The 20,633-nt window shown below is 34.9% G+C and overlaps 3 protein-coding genes across 6 annotated transcripts in view; 1 reads left to right on the top strand and 2 right to left on the bottom strand.

The window, feature by feature from the left end:
- Positions 1-5,956, bottom strand: part of LOC137952849 (uncharacterized) — a 31,024-nt gene extending 25,068 nt beyond the window's left edge. For all 4 annotated transcript variants that reach the window (XM_068799927.1, XM_068799929.1, XM_068799928.1 and 1 more), the window contains exons 1-4: positions 5,746-5,956; positions 1,659-1,776; positions 537-724; positions 306-413 (exon numbers count right to left, since the gene is read on the bottom strand). In XM_068799927.1, the coding sequence (XP_068656028.1) occupies positions 306-413; positions 537-724; positions 1,659-1,776; positions 5,746-5,889 (558 nt within the window). In that variant the 5' untranslated portion in view covers positions 5,890-5,956. The remainder of the gene's footprint in view (positions 1-305; positions 414-536; positions 725-1,658; positions 1,777-5,745) is intronic.
- A 1,099-nt stretch (positions 5,957-7,055) lies between these two features.
- On the bottom strand, positions 7,056-10,116 carry LOC137952856 (protein FATTY ACID EXPORT 1, chloroplastic). Its single transcript, XM_068799943.1, has 6 exons — positions 9,908-10,116; positions 8,239-8,464; positions 7,785-7,952; positions 7,622-7,668; positions 7,487-7,527; positions 7,056-7,393 (listed from the first exon to the last, which is right to left on the bottom strand). The coding sequence occupies exons 1-6, from the start codon at positions 10,034-10,036 to the stop codon at positions 7,300-7,302; spliced, it is 705 nt and encodes a 234-aa protein (XP_068656044.1). The 5' UTR covers positions 10,037-10,116; the 3' UTR covers positions 7,056-7,299.
- Positions 10,117-14,778: 4,662 nt separating this feature from the next.
- LOC137952759 (uncharacterized) lies at positions 14,779-17,640 on the top strand. Its single transcript, XM_068799817.1, has 3 exons — positions 14,779-15,194; positions 15,279-15,362; positions 15,450-17,640. Exons 1-3 carry the CDS (start codon positions 14,779-14,781, stop codon positions 17,638-17,640), a joined length of 2,691 nt encoding a protein of 896 aa, XP_068655918.1.
- The last annotated feature ends 2,993 nt before the right edge of the window (positions 17,641-20,633 follow it).

Here is a 20,633-nt window from a genome sequence, read left to right as displayed (position 1 = left end):
CATAGCAATATTTGAGAGAATAATAGAAAGGAGAAGAGAAAGAGAGAAGTAGCAAGAAGGGGCTGATGCAATTTGGGATAAGCCAACTCTGGCCTCAAACTTGACCACCCCCTCCTTTTATTTAACATCACCCAAGAAAAAATCAAGTACGTGGTCATAATTGCCCTTCCCCCTAATACACTTGTATCTACTCTATTTTCAATACATGAAATAGTAAACACATATAAAGACATGTAATGAGCCCAAATATAAGAGATAACATACGACCAAACTAACCCTGGACAGTATTCTGAAAATTCACTTACTGGATTAAATTTCACTGATATAGCCTCTTGAATATCACTTTCAGATAAAACTCCAACTTCAACAAGTTCCTGTAGTTCTTTCATAGATATATTCCACTCTTGTTCTCTCTAAACAATGAAACAATGACAAGTTAACATGTAGAAAGAACAAATATAGATGCTTGTCCATTTAAAATAGATTACTCTCAACAATTAATAAGGTATATTGAAAATTCACGATTAGCAATATACCCCTTTTAGTTCGTTCCTTTCGACAATTCCTACTTGAAGACCTTTGGAACTCAAAGCTGTTGCAACAAAGATGCCCAGGGTTCCCCCACAGACTATCACATCAAATTCGTTTTCTGGTAACATATCGGAATTTGAATTGCTTAACGGACCAGGAATGTTCGACACAACTTTGTGGTATTCTTGATTTTCTATCAAAGAGAGATCAAACTACCCCATCAGAATTTTTTTCCTGAAAAGTGATCAGCAATTCTTTTTCAAAAATAGCTTTACTATAGCGGATACTCCATTTATTTACTAACTTGTTTCTTCATCCTCAAACAATGAAGCAAATAAATATCTGAGGATACTCCAGTGACAGCACATTGGAGTTCAGAATTTAAACAATATCACTATTATATTCTGTGAAGACTGGACATATGAAGCATTCAATGACACAGCTAATACAGAGGAACAAGAATAGATAAATCAAACAAATTGCTCCTTACCTAGACATCAGTTCAAATATAGTTAGTATTGCACTCACTAGATAGCTATATAATTTTATCGCAAATTGGACAATTTTGACTTTGAAGAAGTATAGGTGTATATCTAAAGAAGTATAGGTGTATATCTAAGGCCGTTTGGTCTAGTGGTATTCTGTTTACATTAGGTGTGTCAGGTCACGAGTTCGAATCGCGCCAGGCCCCTCTCAAAAAAAAGAAGTATAGGTGCATGGCATAGTCATAAACATCTTATCAACATTACTTTGGATGAATCTTAGCTGTTAAACAGTGGCAAGTTGTGATGAAAGACTGAGCTATTCTTTCTGTTTTTCTTTTCTTTTCTTTTGTGTGCAATATGTTTAAAAAGAACAGTTGTGAAACAAAGAGAATAGGGAATTCTAAGTGTAATAGACATCAAACTTGCACAGATATACTTTCATTTACATGGGGAAAGGTCTCAAGGCCAACAGGAAATTTCAATTTGCACGTTTTAATGTCCCTAAGCTAAAATCTAGTTGCAATATAAAATAGCTGTGTCCTTTCTCTAAACATAGTATCCACGTATAATACCATGTCACCAATACCATAAACATGAATAGCAATTAAGGAATGCGCTGAAGTACGCTGTTGTGTTTACTACCCGGTTGCATAGAACAGAGACTACACCATAATTGGTCTAATCTCCTCAAAGCATTATAAGAGTACACCCCACCAGCACCACCTACTTCACTTCTGCTTGAGATGCTTTCCATTATTCTCTGCAAGATCAGAATCCACAAAACAAGCTCATATGAGGAGATCAATTAATAATATTTGAGTAATTTCCAAAGAATATAATGAACATTCACGACACACTTTGTCCCCTTGTATCCCAAACAATGAGAAAGAAACAAATACATCGAGGGGGGGGGGGGGGGGGGGGGGTAACTTATAAAGTGACAAAAATGAAGAATAAAAACTTCTTTTTCAATTTTTATTTAATCACAAACTTCAATGGTTACAATATATACAACACATGAGAATGAATCTGGACAATAAGAGAATGAATTTGGACATATTTCAACAGACAATGCATCTGAACCATAAGAGAATGAATTTGGACATATTTCAACACTCCCCCTCTTTACAAATATTGAGCATTCCCAACTTGCCAATTAGGAAGTCAAATTGTTGTGATTGAAGACTCTTCATGAAGATATCTACCACCTGTTGTTTGTTAGGAATAAACAGAAATACAAAATACTTCGTCATCTAGTTTCTCTTTGATAAAATGTCGATTGATCTCAATGCACTTTGTTCTATCGTGTTGTGCTGGATTATAGGAAATGCTAGTAGTTGTTTTACTATCTGAGTATAACTTCATAGGTTGGTTGAACACAATCTTCAACTCACATCGAAGCTGTTTTATCCACAGAAGCTCACAAATTCCCTACGCAATAGCCTGGAACTCTACTTCAACACTGTTAGCCACCATATTTGCTTTTTGCTTCACCATTTCACTAAATTTCCTCCTATGAATGTACAATATCCAGATTTAGACCTCCTATCATTTACACTTTCAGTCCAATCAATATTAGAATATGCTTCAACACCTACATTTTTTGTTAGGAATGTGTGAAAATTTATTCAAAATAAGAGGAGAGAGACAACCTAACGTGATGGGCCATCCTCCATGACGAGGCATTGGAGGGATAAACCCCTTTTAGCATGGAAGTCTACCAAGTGATTGGCGAATCTGGGAGTGTGTGTCCATTTACAATTTAGGTAAGAAGATATATTACAAATTTCAAAAAAAGCAACCCAGTGTTGCGAGGGTAGGGGGGCGGATTTGCTTCGCGCACCAGTCGATGACAACCTTGGAGTCACCTTTGATGATGAGGAGCCTAGCGAGACAGTCCCGGAAGATCAAGAGGCCCTGAAGCAGCCCCGCAAGCTCCACAACTATAGAATCTAATACACCCAATGGTTCAACAAATGAGTAAAGGAGGCAACTATTTTTGTCAAAAATTACCCCACCAAAGCCAGCGGGCCCAGGATAGCCAAATGCACTGCCGTCGAAGTTCAGCTTGAAGTGTCCTGGGGGAGACCACATTGTCATGTTGGGGGGGCGAGAACTCCCAGTCATGGCGGCAATCAAATGCCAATTCCCTTTGAAATCAGAGTTATTAAGGTGGGATAAATTCCTTCCTCGTCAGGAGCCAAGCAGAGACTTGGCCAGCAATGTTCTCAACAAGCACCTCAATTGGAGATGCTTTGAACAGGAATTTCCGGTTATTTCTCTCTTTCCAGATAGCCCAAGGGATATGACCCACACAACTGGAGATGGGCATTTTTCCAAGCTTCGGAAGACGAGAGTTGGTGATGGAGTGGATCATGGATGACAAGTTGTGGGGGACACAGAATTGTACTCTGATTCAATTGAGGAGCTTGGCCCATATGGCTTGAGCAAATTGGCAATGGAGGAGGACATGGGTGGCAGATTTGGGGAGTTGCAGTAGAAGGGGCAGATCGGATCCAACACATGAGTTCCCCGTCTAATGAGGGTGTCAAAAGTGAGGATTTTGTTTCTGCATGCACACCAGGTAAAAAATTTTGCACGGGGTGGAGCGAGCAAGGACCAGGCTAGGGCCCCAGGGTGGCGAGGTTGAGAGGTGTTGAGGCCATGAAAAAGATTGTAGGCAGAAGCCGTGGTAAATGAGCCTTTAGGACAGGGGATCCAAATAAGGGTGTCCGAAATGTGTTTGTGAATTTTAATGTTTGCAAGACAAGAGAGGAGGTTAGAGGCCAATAAAGCTTCAGAGTCTAAAAGGGCACTATAGAGATTAAGATTTCATCCTCCAGAATCAGACCATAAGTCCGCAATGGGGGCGTTTTGGAGTCTGGAAATGATCAAGATAGGGCCAAAACATTTGTCCAGAGGTTTGTCCCTCAGCCACCAATCCGACCAGAATTTTGTGAGACGCCCATTCCCCGGATAGCACTTGATCGCCTTAGAGAAAGTGGGAAGTAGGAGGGAGATTTTCCTCCAGATAGGTGACAAGAAATAGCGCCGACCCCCATGAGTCCACCAACCATTCATCTTGTTAGCTTTGGCAGCAACAAGGGCCTTCCAGATCAGGTATGGAGTCGAGTTGAATTGCCATATCCATTTGAGGAGGTAGGCTGAGTTGGTCTTAGTAATGTCTTTTATACTAAGTCCACCAAGATGCATCGGTTGGCACACATCGGCCCACTTGACGAGGAGATATTTTCTTGATCTATTGAGCCCACCCCAAAGAAATCTCCTTTGAGACCATTTAAACGGTTTCTAACAAAGGCGGGGCAATGAAAGAGGGATAGGAAATAGTTGGGGATGCCGTGGAGGCAAGATTTTATGAGGGTGAGTTTACCGGCCTTGGAGAGGAATTTACCCCGCCAGGTGGCCAGACACTCCTCTAGCTGCTCAATCACAAGGTGCCAGCTACTTTTGGAAGGGGTGCCAAAAGTCAACGGAAGGCCTAGATAGGTGCAGGGGGGTTAGCAATTTTACAACTCAAATAGTCAGCCATCGCAACCAGGACATTCGGGTCAATGTTGAACCCTGAGATTGAGGACTTAGCCCAGCTCACTTTTTGCCCGAAGGAGAGTTTGAAGACATTAAGTAAAGCTTTTATATGAGTTATTTGGTCCATCATGCCCTCACCAAAGAGAATGGTGTTGTCCACATATTGCAGAATGCCAATATCTTGGTTGGGATCAGTAGAGATGGCACTAAGCCAACCCGAATCATTGGCACGACAAACCATGGAGGATAAGTACTAGACAATGAGATTGAAGAGAAAGGGGGACAGTGCTTCAACACATAATTATCACTCTTTTTGAACAATAATCCCATTCCTAGAGTCCATTTAAGATATCTAACATTCTATAAACTGCATTTAAGTGCTCCTCGCGAGGGGAGTGCATGAATTAACTCACAACACTCATTGCAAAAGCAATGTCAAGTCGAGTATGGGATAAGTAAATCAATTTCCCAACTAATAGTTGATATTGTCCCTTATCAACCTCAACATCGGCATTTACACTCAGCTTGCAATTTGCATCTATGGGTGTGGCAAAAATCCAGATATGGATATAATTTCCGATCCAATGTTCGACACATTAACTTCAACTATTAGAAACTTTCTTCCTAGATTATCTGCTTTAGTTTTATCAGTTACAAAATAAATTTAGCTCAACCGTCTCTACTATAATATATAAAACCACTGGTATACATCTCTCATTAGTAAACAAAAGTAAGAAAACTAAGAAATCCTTCTGTAGTTCAAACATGGAAAAAGGTCTCCAGGTGCCTAATTCCATTTTTGCCCCGTTCAAATAAGTTGTTGAAGTCCTTCAGACCTTTCAACCGCTCCAGTAAATCAATATTACTCACCACTGAGTTATTTTCTTTTTTTCCAAACTCGGAAAACTTATAATGTAGCTTCTCTTCAAAGTGGCTACAATTTCGGATGCGGCAAATCAGCTCGCAGTTCCCTTAGTGCTCAGTTTCTCCAAACCTATTAGTTAATCCCCTCCTCCCAGTTTTGTTATCTCAATCTATCCTTTAAGAGTAAACCAGAGAAATATATCTGAGTTTCTAGATGAGAATTCACGTTTCTGCCAGCAGAAACAGGCGACAAATGGCAAAACTGTTACGCATTAATGTAGTGAAACGTTCACGAGAAGAAAAAGAATGATACAGGTACCTGGGTTCTGGAGGGAAGAGGTGCATTTTCATATGTAGACGCGTTTGGATGCAAGGACCTCTTCCTTCGCGATCCGTTTCCACTAGTGTTCCACTTTGGAGCTCTAAAACATCCATAAGCAGCGAAATGAAGCTGTAGTAACATAGCAACAAAAATTGGTTCGTTTATTCTGGGTTGTTACTACTCATGTACAGCTTCGCAGGCTTATTTATACCGGAGTGGTGCTCCTGCAGATAAGCGGGAAAAAAGAAAGAACTAATCCTTATCATACATTCTGGAAAAAGATAACGAGTCAAGGCAATCTAGCACCTGACAATTCATCAACAAACAAAGGGTAATTTTGGCTTTTTCTTCGAAGTTGATGACATTCCACAAAATATTTGCAAAACTAACTCGATTACAAGACCACCATCCAACTCACCAATGACCCACAAAAGCTAAAGCACGTTGCATTTTGTTTCGATTTTTAACATAAAGTTGTTAGTAATAACAGTAAGGTGGGTACAAAGTTTTGGACCAGTTGCCCTGTTTGGAACCCACAGAAAATTAAATAAAATTTAATATATTTTTTCTCACGAAATAATGGTTGCCAAAAGTGGATGCCTCAGGATAAGTGCAAACATTTACATTTTTGTTCTGGTTGTCGGAGCAAAGAAGCACCTGCTTTTTCAGTTGTCCGCTAAAATATGAAATCAGGAGATTAATTTTCCATCAGAACAATACTAACAATACCGATGGTAGTACTTCTAGTGCCGCGCTCTGTGACAAATGGCAGAGAAAATCGAGGCAATGAAAAATAGAAGATTGGTATCTCTGTCAATTGTTTTAAGTCATGAAAAGCTTCAGTTACCTCTTCAAACCAATTGAAATCATTCTTCATGAACAAACCAATGACAAATGGTTATGGTGTAGCCTTTTAAAAAGCATAGAGAATAGCCTGTGAGAAGTAGTGGCCAGTCGACACCTGCATGGGCTCTTTCCAGTTCTGCTTCTACACCATATGAGAGGTTTCGTGACCAAGGTAATTAATCCTGGTCTGTTCGAATGTGTACTTAGAGAACTATAAATGAAAAGAAAGAGCTAATAATGAGCAATTCCCTGCCATCTACATCTCTCCCTCACCTTGGGTTTTCTCCCCACTTGACCAGGAAGATAGTCCCTTTTATCTAAAACTAACCCAAGCCAGGTTTCCAAACGTATTCTCTCTTCAAACATATATGCAGTCTTATAATAAGGAAAAGAAGCTCCAACAATCTGTTTGTCATTTGTAAGCGGATGAGGTCAGTAGTGACAAAAAACAGTGTTCAATCATCCTACAAATTCATCCCCATGACCTTATTTATAAATGTGATAACCTTATGCATTAACGACCTTGTTTAGAACTGTTTACCTCAATCTCATTAATAAATATTTTTTTCTTTCTATGTAGCAGATCTCTGTTTCAGAATTGGAGAGTACATTCATGTTTGAACCCTAGAGTATTTGACGGCCTCTTCAGAAGAATACATATGGGGCAAATAGACATGCTTGGAGGACATCGAACCAAGATTTGATTCATGAGGGAGAACTAGCTGCCAGCTTCAACTTCTTTGGTGGGGGGTTACCTCCAGAAACCATCACGTATGTATAGAAACATAGCATTGCAGCACTGCCAGAAGAAGGGGGGAAAAAGCTTGCTTTCAGCCATGTTGAGGATAAATACGATCAGTGAATGAAGTAATGAAAACAAATCTTGAAATACCTCACAACCGCAAAGAAGCCAGTAGGAAAGAGTTTTTTTGTCTGCACTCAAGTTCAAAATCATTTTTATAATGCATAAATTAATAATGAAGATAGAAACAAATAAAGCTGGTAAAGATAATTGATATTTCCTTACCAAACTGTACATTTGAAGGTTCTTCCAAAGGAGTGCTGCTGCAAAGGCTGAAGAATCAATAAAGCAACATTGTGTTAAACAACATATGACAACCTGCATGTTGAGATCAAAGTGCTAAGGTGCCCCACAATATAGTAACTGAAATGAAAATTATCCATGATACCTGCTTGCCCCAAGATGAAAGGCACACAGGATTTGCCTTGCCTCCAGACTTTCAAGCTATAGGTACTCAAACCGAGCAATGCACCACCAAAGAGTATTCCATTAAAAAGAGTTGTAGGATTTCTGGATATAAAAAAACCAGCAAGCCCCCCAGTTAAAACAAAACCACCTGAGGCACAACAGAATTTCAACATGGAGAAACTTGTCAGAGAACATATGATAAAAATATGCATCAATTCAATGTCTAAGAAAAGTACAAAATGTGAAAAGAAAAGCTAGACTAGAGAATATGCACAACTAGAGAATCGGAATCATGAAAATACTGACTCATAATAAGCAGGTTTATCTAATATGGACTAACTGCCTCAAATGCACAAAGTTTGGCACCCTATTTACAAATTAATACATTCCAGAAAGAAGCCAAAAAATAAAGAAGAAAATGCAAAAGAACTGACCAAAGGGAATCCCGAAACAGAAATCATGGATCTTTGCTGTTCTTTTAGGCACAAGCCCAGATGCATCTGTCCCTAAAGTACCATTGACCTCTCCTGTAGCTGGAAATGATTTTGCAGCGGCTTCTGTCTGTTGGTTAGATTTGTCTGCCTTAAAATCTGTCACACCTATAGCATCCGTTTGAGGAGTCTCTGCATCACTTCTATCTATGCTCATGGAAATTGATTGCTGGAAATTTGCAAAAGCTAGTGCAATAATGTGAGTATGACTTAAATAAGCAGTTGCTTCACTATTAATCCAAGAAGAGAAGACGAGAACCTGTTAGACATTGTCTTTTCAATGTTTATTACATAAGCACACTGAGACTTGAACTCATGACCTCACAATAAAACCCCCAACCCCCATATGGCCATTGAGCCAAACCAATCCATTTTTCTGTTTTTAGTAATAGCATCTCTTAAACATCTTGCTAAATGTTGTCTCAAATTTGAATATAATTAGAGACAATCACTTCCATGTTAGAGGCCAATAATCCCATCATACTTTTGATTATGAAAACTTGGATAAGAAGACATACATTTGAAAGTAATGCACCAACAAAAGTTTAATCATGTTACAAGAAGTTTTAGCTACATAAGAAACCAAACATCTGGAAGCTATATCCTTTCTGATAGTGAAAGTAAATACATGACAGAATTTCTCAAATCACATGAGAAGACCTGTTCTCAATTTATTGAAATATGAATAGGATTTTCCAATATACAGCCAAACATTTGTGGGAATGACCAAATTAACTAGATCGTTGTCATTGAATAATTTAACCAATCACCAAGAAATAATCATCCAAGCCACTAATGTGACACAAGCAGATGGCCTCACGTGTCAACCCCCTATATTACTTTAAGATTGGAGTTGATGAGATTTTGTTTGTGGTATTATGTCTAATCTTTGCTGCACTACTATTTCCTCTCTTGTCAAGAAGGTATGAGGAGTTAGCAGCACCTCAAGTCTTGGGAGCAAGCAGAGTTAACAAATGTCAGTGATCATACTGCTTGCTGACATGAAATATATAACTCTTGGATTGAAATTGATTATAGCCCTTCAGTAAAAGCTGTAGTTTCACGTTTCCTACAAATTATTGGTCGAAAACTTGAAGCTAATCTTTTCCAACTATTTATTGTCCGCGACTGTCTGTCAATAGAACTTCTGCTAGCAATCTAACGAACTCTTTCTTCCGTAAACACTAGAAATTTTTTTCCCTAATAGTAAGATGCATGACAAGTGCTAGCACGCGATTTCTGTTTTGAATAAATTCCATATTGTTTCATCAGGATAGATGCTAACAACAAATCGAAAATCGTTCGAGCGATTCAATTCCCTAAGTTTATAATAGTCCACATTTCAGAAGCTAGTATATATCTATTACTGATGGTAACCTTAGACTGAGTCCCCGGGAAAAGTCTATTAAGGATTAATGGAAAAGAGGGAAGAAGGCGAAAAGCCTTATGAGTAAGATTACCTTGAAATTTTCGAAACAGCAGAAATAGAGACAACCAGAATGAATTTTGATTAAACAGCTGGTAGAATAACTCAAAAGGACAGACGAGTCAAATTTCGTTAGAGAAAAACGTAAATTTTCGGAAGGAGAAGAAAAAGGGTGTGAGAGATTACGCAAAATGCTCGGCGTCTTCCATAAGAAACGGATCGAATGGGCAGCTTCAAAAAATTCAAGCGCCGTGATTCGGGAAAGACATTTCTGCAACAAAGATGGCGATGGATCTGTGCAGAAGAAGTTTCCATAACCAACAAAGGGATCCTAGTCAATTGCAAGCGATCAACTACAGCTAGAGCCTGGACTGTCAGAGAGATTCGAGGCTGCTTCCTGGTGTCAGATGAAGAGAACTGAAAAACCCTATTTGATCTTATAAGGTGTCATTTTCTCTATTACAAAAGGGGGCAATGTAAAATTGTAAATTCAGAGGTAGCTGAAATTATTTGGAATTGATTGATTCAAGAGTTAAAAGCTTCAAAGTTTTTTAATAAGAATAGAATTCTAATTTCATTTTCTAATAACTAAAATAGAATTTCAGAGAGAAAAATAGGAAAATTAAATTTAGTGTAATAATAAGAAATCATATTCAAATAATAAATATTTTAAATTATATAAATATTAAAATATTTAAGATAAACTATTTAAAATATTTTCTGGTGTTTAATCAATGCTCTCATTTAACTTGTTATAATCTCATAACTATAAATTTGATTTTAAATTTATTTAACTTATATAAAACTTAAATTTATATTTTTTTATTCTTAAGTTATTTTAAAAAGTGATAATTTATTAATAATATTAATTAGTATTAACTTTTATAAATAAGATCAACCCTCGTTTCATTTTCCTCTGTGTGTGGTATGCATAATGAAAAATTTAGTAGAAAGTGGAAAATGAGTTTATTAGAAAAATACTAAGATAGATTTAACTTTATTGATATATTTTTATTTAAATTTTCAATTAAAAAATAAGATAACATATATTAAAAAAGGGAATTTTACCAAAATACTAATTTAAAAACACTTATTTATGAAAACAACGACGATTTCAACTTATTTACAAAACTACTGAACTTTGACCGGTCCACTGTACATATGGACAGTCAAAGGCGACATGTAAGCTTTGATCGCTTACGTGTCAATACCTCGGCAGTGCGGTATGGTAGTTGAACACATGGGTTGTCACCTCATTATTTTTACACACACGTCATTATCAATTTCCCGAGTTGCCTCGTCATCTCTTGCCTCGTCAACTCACTCCACATAAGCCCTTCGTTATATTTTTTTCGTTCTAAGTTTTTGGTCCTTGATCTCTCCTCTCCTCTCCTCTTGCCCTCGCTCCTGTTGCCGCCTCTCCCCTGCTGTCGCCACTCGGCCTCGCCCTCGACGCCCCCCTCAACCGCTCTCTCTTCGTCTCAGCCTTTTCTCTCGTTCTTCTTCTCCGTTCATCCTCTCAACGCCCCTTCTCTCAAAACTGAAGCCCTACTCACCCTCCAAACCCGAATTTAAATTTTAGAAGCTGATTTAAGAGGGTGATTTTTTAGGGTTTTTGTTAATTGAATCTAATTATTGTATTTAATTATAATGTTGATTTGAATTTAGGTGTTTAATTACTGTATTGATTTTTTTGCGATTTACTGTTTAATTTCTGATTTTATATTAATCAAATTTCTATCAAATTAAAATTATTGTAAAATTTTGTAAGATTTTTAATTAAATAATATATTTTTTAATAATTCATTATTTTGTAAATAAGGTAATAAAAAATATACAAATAAATTATATTTTTAAACACTAAAACAACTTTTTTTATATTTTTTTAATTTATAAATATTTTAAATGCATAATATATGGGAAAGACTTAAAAGTAAAATTTTTTCTATTTATAAATATTTTAAATCCATAGTAAATGTGTAAGAGTTAGATTATTTCTATTTATAAATATTTTAAATTTCTAAACATTATTATTTTGTAAATAAGGTGATAGAAAGTATACAAATAAATTGTATTTTTAAACTCAAAATAAATTTTTTGTATATTTAAAAAAAATTAAATATTTTAAATCGATAATATATGGGTAAGACTTAAGAGTAAAAAAATTTTAATTTATAAATATTTTAAATCCATAATAAATGGTAAGAGTTAGATTTTTTCTATTTATAAATATTTAAAATTTGTAAATATTATTATTTTGTCAATAAGGTGATAAAAAGTATACAAATAAATTTTATTTTTAAAATTTAAAATAACTTTATAGTATTTTTTAATTTATAAATATTTTAAATCTAATTAATTTACTTATTTTATTCTATTTTTAAAATATGAAGAAATAAAAAGTGTAAAAAAAAATTAATTAATAAATATTTTAATTGATATTAAATGGTGTTAAATAAGTAAGAGTTAATTTTTTAATTGTTTATTAATATTTTTTTAATAATTTATTATTTTAGATATAAGGTAATAAAAAGTGTATTTGATTTTTTTTTAATTTATTCAAAATTTTATCATGTAATGACGTGGCAGAATACCCGTCAACTATATTGACGTGGCAAACGATGTGTTAATCTATAGTATCGCACTGATGACGTAACGACGCGTAAGCAGTCAAAACTTCCGTGTCGCCTTTGATTGTCCACATGTACAGTGGACCGGTCAAAGTTCGGTAGTTTTGCAAATAAGTTGAGGTCGTCGTTGTTTTCATAAATAAGTTTTTTTAAACTGGTATTTTGGTAAAAAAACCGTTAAAAAAATATTTAAAATAAAAAATTTATAGATACATAAATAAACATGGTGAATTTGATAATGTTTAGATACTTGATCAAATTCTTACTTTTACAATATAATAAATAAATAAATAGGATATATTTATTAATAAAATAGGATAGATTTTAATTTAGTCTACATTAATACAATAATTAAAAAGTAAATAAAAAATATTAAAAATAAATTATAAAACTAGAATACTCTAAATACTTGATCAAATTCTAATTTTTACAAGGGAATTTCACCAAAATACCAGTTTTAAAAACTTATTTATGAAAACAACGACGATCTCAACTTATTTGCAAAACTACCGAATTTTGGTCCACTGTATATGTGGACAGTCAAAGGCGACATGTAAGCTTTAACCGCTTACGTATTGCCATATCATCAGTGTAACGTGAATAAATTAAAACATAAGCCACCACGTCATTTTCTGTCACATCACCTGTCACGTAACTTGCCACATCATTATATATTACCGTATTTTTGCCCTATCATCTAGGGCCACGTAAGCATCCACCACGTCAGCCCTCACATATTTTTTCATTAATCTCTTCCACGATCTTTCTCCTCGCCTCTCGTCTCGGCCCCGCTTCTCTCGTCACTCCCCTGCTGCCGCTCGCTCCTATGCCGTCGCCGCTCGGCCTCGGCCGCTCCCCTGCTGCTGCTGCTCTGCCTTGGCCTCGCCCTCGACGCCCCCTGCTGCCGCTGCTCTGCCTCGGCTTCGCCCTCGGCTTCGCCCTCGATGCCCCCCTCTCTACCGCTCTCTCTTCGCCTCAACCCAGACTCTCATTCTTCTTCTCCGTTTCCCTCTGTTCATCCTTTCGCCGCTCCTTTCTCAAAATCAAAAACTTATCATTTCATCTCTTCGTCGCCCCCTCTCTCAAAACAGAAAACTATCTTTTCATCTCTTCATCGCCCCCTCTCTCAAAACCGAACCCTATAATTTCCTCGCAACACCCCTCTCTTCATACCCTATTATTTCACTCTCTCACCGCCCCTTCTCTCAAAACCGAAGCCTTACTCACCCTCCAAACCCCAATTTGAATTTCAGAAGCCGATTTAGCAGGGTAATTTTTTAGGGCGTTTTTTAATTGAATCTAATTATTGTGTTTAATTATAATGTTGATTTGAATTTAGGTGTTTAATTACTGTATTTTTTGTGATTTACTATTTAATTTCTGATTTTATATTAATGAAATTTCTGTCAATTGCAGATAAATTAAAATTATTGTAAATTTTAATTTTAGTTTATGGATTTTCTGTATAATTTGTTGTATTTTAGTTTATGGATTCATATGCCATTGAATGTTGTATTTTTTTAAGTTGCTAGTTTAATTTTAGTTAAGTTTGTTAAATTTTCTGATTTATGAAGTTGCATTTTAATCTAATGAGATAAGATTTGTAGGATTTTTAGTTGCTAGTTGTTGTTAAATAATTTTGAAGTGTCATGGAATGATCATTCCATGTGGTGAGGAGCTTTGGGTGTTATAAATATCCCACATGGGTTTTTTTGTTTTGTTTTTGTTTTATTATGTTTGCCCTAGTTACTAGGATGGGTACAAATTTTGATTAATAGTAGGTTGGGTAATGGAAAGTAGGTTGAGTCCAATTCAAACTAGGCCGAGTCGCCTGCACGGGCGTCCATTAGCCAACGAAACTCGACCTCCTTCACTGACGAGGTACGGTTCATAGTGACTGCAAAGTTATATGGGGCTCTACCAGGGGTGTTCGGTGAGTTTGGACTTAGGTGTGTTTTTGCATTGTTAGGACTAGTCATCTGTTATAGAATTAGTTCAATTAGTTTTTAAATGTTGTAGAATGTTGTTGAATAATTTTGTAGTGTTATGGAATGATTTTGCCATGTGGTGAGGAGATTCGGGTGTTATACATAACCACCACATGGTATTTTTTTTGTCTATGTTTTATTGAGCTTCCATGTGTCCCTAGGGATGGGTAGAGAATCTGATTAAGAGTAGGTTGGGTCCAGTTAAAACAAGGCTAAGTTACCTGCACGGTCGTCCATTATCCAACGAAGCCCGACCCCCATCACTGACAAGGTATGGTTCGTAGTGACTGCGAAGTCATATGGGGTTCTACCAGGGGTGTTCGGTGAATTTGGACTTAGGTGTGTTTTTGCATTGTTAGGACTAATCATAAAAATTGAAACTTAGATAATTTTTTGCATAAATAGACTCTTACTAATGTATGTAGTTTTTATAGATAATATGACGTCAGTTGTTGGGTTCTTCTGTCGATACAATGGAAAATTAAAGGAGAAGTCTGGATATTTTGATAATTATGATGGAGGTGAATCACAAATGAAAAGGATTGCAATTTCGACTAAGTTTAGCGAATTATTAGTAATGATGTACAAATTCACGGGATGGGATGGTGATACTCATCAAATGTTTATTAAGGCCAAAATTCCATTTTCTGATGGGTTTTTTGTTATTTCAAAGGTGGAAAATGATAATGATTTGATTGAATTATTTGAGATGGCTTCAAGTCATCAATCTATGGTTGAGATTTTCTTAGAAAAGGTCATAAGACAAAGGGCTCATGGAAAGGAAGGTACAAGGATTCGAAACTTTATTGGTGAAACATCCTGTCTCCAAGAACAAGAATTACCACGTATACAGGAGTAAGTATTTATGTTCGTATATTTATTATATGAATTGTTAAGTTTACATGACTTGTTTTTAAGTACAAACTATTATCTATATAGGTTTAATACACAAGGGCGTGAAGTGGGGTTTTTGAACCCGTCGTCTATTACATCACTGTTTGAGTGTGGAACGTCTTCTCCCTTGTAAGTTTTTTGCCCTTTCATTGTTAAATGTGTGATATTTATGTTATCCATACTTGGATTTTTATGTTTATTGTTGTGTTTATTCAGAACAGTTAATGATGATGATATTGATAGTTTTAGTGATTATGATATTGGTTCAGAAGATAGTAAAGGGGATGGGGATGAGATATTCAAAGCCGAGGTTCATAGAAATAGAGTTGAAACAACAAATTCAATTGGGTACCCGGATATATATGAAGATGCCTGGGAGGTTAATACTAGATGTATCAAAGATGATTCTAGAATAATAAATGTTTTAGACTCAACATCAAATAATATCAGCATGGGTCAAATATTTGAGGGTAAATCCCAAATGGTAGATTTTTTGAGAAAATACTCGATTGAAAGACATGTTAAGTATAAGACATTAAGGTCTAGTAGTTGGAATTATAAAATTGAATGTGGTGAAGATGGATGTCCTTGGAGTGTTTTTGCATCATGTGATCAAATGATTCGTCAATTTAAGATAAGAAAGTATGGTGGAGATCACAGTTGTGTTAATAGTATTATTCGTGAAGATAATCCAGTGTGTACATCATATTTCATTTGCAAAGTCATTATGCCAATAGTGAGGACGAATTTTACTTTGAGTCCTTATGATATACAGCAAATCATGAAAGATAAATATCATATCTCTGTCGAGTATGCGAAAGCATGGAGAGCAAAATGCAAGGCTATAAAAGTAATTTATGGTGATTGGGATGAATCATATAATCTTTTGCCACGGTTTTTAGAAGCAATAAAAGAGGTGAATCCAACTAATGAATTTATACTATGTCATGAGGAATTTGGCCATGAAAGGATGTTTAAGTGTGTTTTTTGGGCATTTGGGTCATCCATTGCTGGATTCCAATACTGTAGACCCCTTATTAGTGTTGATGGAACACATTTATATGGGAAATATCCTCATTGTCTGTTGATTGCTACTACTTTTGATGGGAACAATGGTCTTTTTCCTTTAGCTTTTGCTATTGTTGAATCAGAAAATCAAGACAGTTGGGAATGGTTTTTAGCTTGTCTAGATCATTTTGTTATTAAAGGAAAAAAACCATTTACCCTGATTTCAGATTGTCAAAAGGGTTTAATAAGGGCGGTCCAGAGAAAATTTCTACCTTCAGAATCTTTTCATCATTTTTGTGTGCATCATTTAGTTGCCAATTTCAAAAAGACGTTCAAAAATGATACATTGAATGCTCTCATATGGTCTGCAGCAAGGAAGACAAATATTATTGAATTTGATCGTACAATGGAGTTGATAGAGCAACAAAGTGAGAGAGCGAAAAAATTATTGACAGAAGGACAATTGAGACCTGAGTTTTGGTTATTGGCACACGATGGCGATGTTCGCTTTGGTGTGTTGACCACCATTATGTCTGATAGGTTTAATAGTGTTCAAAGAGGTGCTAGAAGGCTTCCAATTCAAGCATTGGTGGCAGCAACTTTTCGTAAATTGAATAAATATTTTGTGAAAAGACATGAATTTGCAAGAAAGATGACATCGTTCTGTACTCCCTCCGTTGATGTTTCTCTAAAAAATAAAAGGGATACAGCAAGTGCATGTCGTGTACATCAGTATACGACTAATATGTATGAAATTTCTATGGATGATGAAAGGTTGTATCAGGTTGATTTGGCGAATATGACATGTACATGCAACCATTTTCAAATGGAACAAATTCCTTGTACCCATGCCATTGCAGTGTGTGCAAAAATCAATTATGATTTCAATCAATTGTGTGGTCGTTGGTATACAACAGAGACATATAGAAGAACATATGCAATTGGATTCTATCCTCATAAAGATAAACTCTATTGGCCTAATACGGGTGTTCGAGTTGTTCCACCAATTGCAAAGAAACAACCAGGTCATTCACGTTCAGTTCGTATACGTACAGAAATGGATAAATGGAACAAATTCCTTGTACCCATGTCATTGCAATGTGTGCAAAAATCAATTATGATTTCAATCAATTGTGTGGTCGTTGGTATACAACAGAGACATATAGAGGAACATATGCAATTGGATTCTATCCTCATAAAGATAAACTCTATTGGCCTAATACGGGTGTTCGAGTTGTTCCACCAATTGCAAAGAAGCAACCAGGTCATTCACGTTCAGTTCGTATATGTACAGAAATGGATAAAGGAGAACGTGGTACCTATTTTTGTGGTACATGTAAACAATCTGGGCATAACTCTAGAAAATGTCGAAACCCGGCAGTTAACGCTCCCCCGATAAACGCTCCAGGAAGTAGCAATCCAAGGTGAACATTTTCATTACTCATGAAATTTAAGTATTGCTATTGATAACTGCCGTTTATATTTTGGTATTTTATATGTATTAATCAGTCATTTTAAAATTTTATATTTTGTAGCCATTCTTAGTGGAAGTTGTGGTTAGTGCCCATTTGGTAACCCTTGTTTGAAGATGAGGGCACGTTCCTAATGATTCACCATTTGTGTAAAAACTGGTAATAATTCTATCGTTTCCTTTGTATTTTTTGTTTCATTTCAATATATAGAGTACTTATTTGAATGCATTAAAGTTTATTTTTCCTCGTTTCATGTAGGTTCAAGATTGGATCTCCCCACCTAGAAATAATCAATCAAAAGCTTGAATGGGGCCTCCTGATTTGTTTGTAGAACTTGTCTAGCAGGTAAGAACTTGTCAACTTTTGAGATAATTCACTTTTAAACAGTTACATCCATTGTCTTTTCAAATCAGGTCAAACTACTTCTTGACATGCTTGTAAGGTTTGTCTTGTTTCAGGAAATGTTGGCTAGTGTTTTTTGAGCGTTAAAAATGAGAACAAATCAAAGTGGATACTAGTAGGTAATTGTCTTTGTGTTTTCAGTTTAATGAATTTCAGAAACTCCACAACTTCGTTTGTTTGGTAGGAAATATAAGTATGTTCCCTTGAATTTGATCCTTTTCGGTCATCATGGACGAAAATTGTCTTGAGAAAAGGGCTAAACATCAAAACTAGAGCCGATGAGTTTAATTGCGATAACACTGTAAAAGGTGAGTACTCTCCCTCCCTCTTTAACTTTTTTTGTAATGGAAGTCGCACTAGTTTCATGGTCCCTCACTTTCATGCCTCACTGTGCTCTTCGTTTTTCAGAACAGAGAAGTAAGAGTTGTTCCGACAAAGACCGATACGTTTATCTAAATGAAGAAATTTCAGGCAAGGCCCTTTGTTATTATCAGACAAAAGAGTGAAATGGGAGTTTTAATATTCTTTGATATTTTGATGTAAAATTATTTATTAATATACGACTTTCCATTGATCATACTTAGAACTTTCAAATTAAGAAAAAAAGATTGAAAACTTTGTGCAGATTGGTAATGGGTGGATAGACTCGGAGACAAACCAGAATGGCTCTGTAGATTATTCATGGAGTCATGTAATGATATCAAATGAGAGTTACAGGGAGATTTTAATTTTTCTCTTATTGATGAATCTACTTGGCAGAAGGATGACTCTGATGATGAGGAAAAGGAGCATTATGATGATGAATGAGCTAGGTGTACCTTTGGCTATTGAGACTTGAGACAACTTTTCAACTTGTTGAATGCATAATTTTATCTTGCTAAATAAATTTTATGTTGGGTTTGCTTTACAATTTGAGTCTATTTATGAAGGTTGTTAGAAAAACTGTGTGTGTTATAACTTGGTTCAAGAAATGTAATTTCAGTTTTTTGAAGCCATGTCAAATATGTTGGGACGCCATGGCTCCCATTAACTATCTCTTGGACGTATTGTATAACATTTACTTTCTCTTATACCTTGACCACATTTTAACATTTTTTGTTTCAATGTTTCTATCATATTTTTAAATATACATATTTTTTTATTTAATAAATATTTTAAATTAATAATAAAAGGTGTTGTAATATTTTTAATTAACTAATGTATTTTTAATAATTTATTATTTAGTAAATAAGGTCATAAAAAGTATACAAATAAATTGAATTTTTAAACTCTAAAATATATTTTTTATTTTTAAATATTTGAAATCCATAGTAAATGGGTAAGAGTTATAAATATTATTATTTTTTAAATAAGGTAATAAAAATTATACAAATAAATTATATTTTTAAACTCTAAAATAACTTTTTGTATATTTTTTTAATTTATAAATATTTTAAATCGATAATATGTGGGTAAGACTTAAGTGTAAGATTTTTTATCTTTATAAATATTTTAAATATAATTATTTTACTTATTTTATTTTATTTTTTTAAATATAAAGTAATAAAAAGTGTAACGATAATTTTTTTAATTAATGAATATATTAATTGATATTAAATGGTGTTAAATAAGTAAGAGTAATTTTGTTAATTGTTTATTAAAATTTGTAATAATTTTTTATTTTAGATATAAAGTTATAAAAAATGTATTTGATTTTTTGATTTTTTAAAAATTTATTCAAAATTTTATCATGTAATGACGTGGCAACCTCTGTGTTCATCTACAATATCGCACTGATGACAGGGCGACGCGTAAGCAATAAAAGTTTACGTGTCACCTTTGACTGTCCACATGTATAGTAGACCGGTCAAAATTCGGTAGTTTTACAAATAAGTTGAGGTCGTCGTTGTTTTCATAAATAAGTTTTTTCAAACTGGTATTTTGGTAAAAAAACCCTTTTTACAATATCTTAATTATTAATCTTAAATTTTCTCTATGAATAACATTTTATAGCATAACCCCATAATTACAAAGTGAAATTTGAGTCAATTAAAATTGAGTTTAGGACATGATAATAAATTTGGCAAATCTATTCATAGCTGTTATGTGTTGTTCATTGATTGGATGGCTGGCTAAGATCCTCTAACTTTTTGGCACTATTGAACCTGGTTTAATGGTTTGATTTAGTCTAGATTTTAAATACTAACAACTTATTTTAAAAAATAATAATAATTATATAATGGTTAAAAAAACATTAACAAGCCCTAGGTCTAAAAGTAATTAAACAATCCTGGGTTCACATATGCAGCCGGCGGCGTCTCTCTACCATTTGATGCAATATACAGAAAATGAGACAGATTATTAATTCCATTTTTTATCCAATAATGTCTACTCTCTTGTTCTTCACCGCTAATTATTATTTAATCATTTTTACATATGCTTTACATGTGTCAGAAATATATTTTTTTTTGTTGTTTTCTTTGTCTCGATCGATTAAATTCGTCTCACGACAAAGCCAGAAGAAAGGGAGGGTTTTTCT

Source organism: Aristolochia californica, unplaced genomic scaffold (genome assembly GCF_029961685.1).
Source record: "Aristolochia californica isolate CCGP_79_NKW_82.1479 unplaced genomic scaffold, dmAriCali1.0.hap1 SCAF_16, whole genome shotgun sequence".
NCBI classification, from domain to species: domain Eukaryota; kingdom Viridiplantae; phylum Streptophyta; class Magnoliopsida; order Piperales; family Aristolochiaceae; genus Aristolochia; species Aristolochia californica.
This window is presented reverse-complemented; position numbering and strand designations above follow the sequence as displayed.

Bases quoted from the DNA above. Each gene is read 5' to 3' on its own strand.
- LOC137952759 (XM_068799817.1), top strand. From the start codon at position 14,779: ATGACGTCAGTTGTTGGGTTCTTCTGTCGATACAATGGAAAATTAAAG. The intron at 15,195-15,278 runs GTAAGTATTTAT...TTATCTATATAG, and splicing joins GAATTACCACGTATACAGGA to GTTTAATACACAAGGGCGTG. The intron at 15,363-15,449 runs GTAAGTTTTTTG...GTGTTTATTCAG, and splicing joins TGTGGAACGTCTTCTCCCTT to AACAGTTAATGATGATGATA.
- LOC137952856 (XM_068799943.1), bottom strand. From the start codon at position 10,036: ATGGAAACTTCTTCTGCACAGATCCATCGCCATCTTTGTTGCAGAAAT. The intron at 8,465-9,907 runs GTAATCTCTCAC...GCAAATTTCCAG, and splicing joins GAAGACGCCGAGCATTTTGC to CAATCAATTTCCATGAGCAT. The intron at 7,669-7,784 runs GTATCATGGATA...TTGATTCTTCAG, and splicing joins TTTCATCTTGGGGCAAGCAG to CCTTTGCAGCAGCACTCCTT.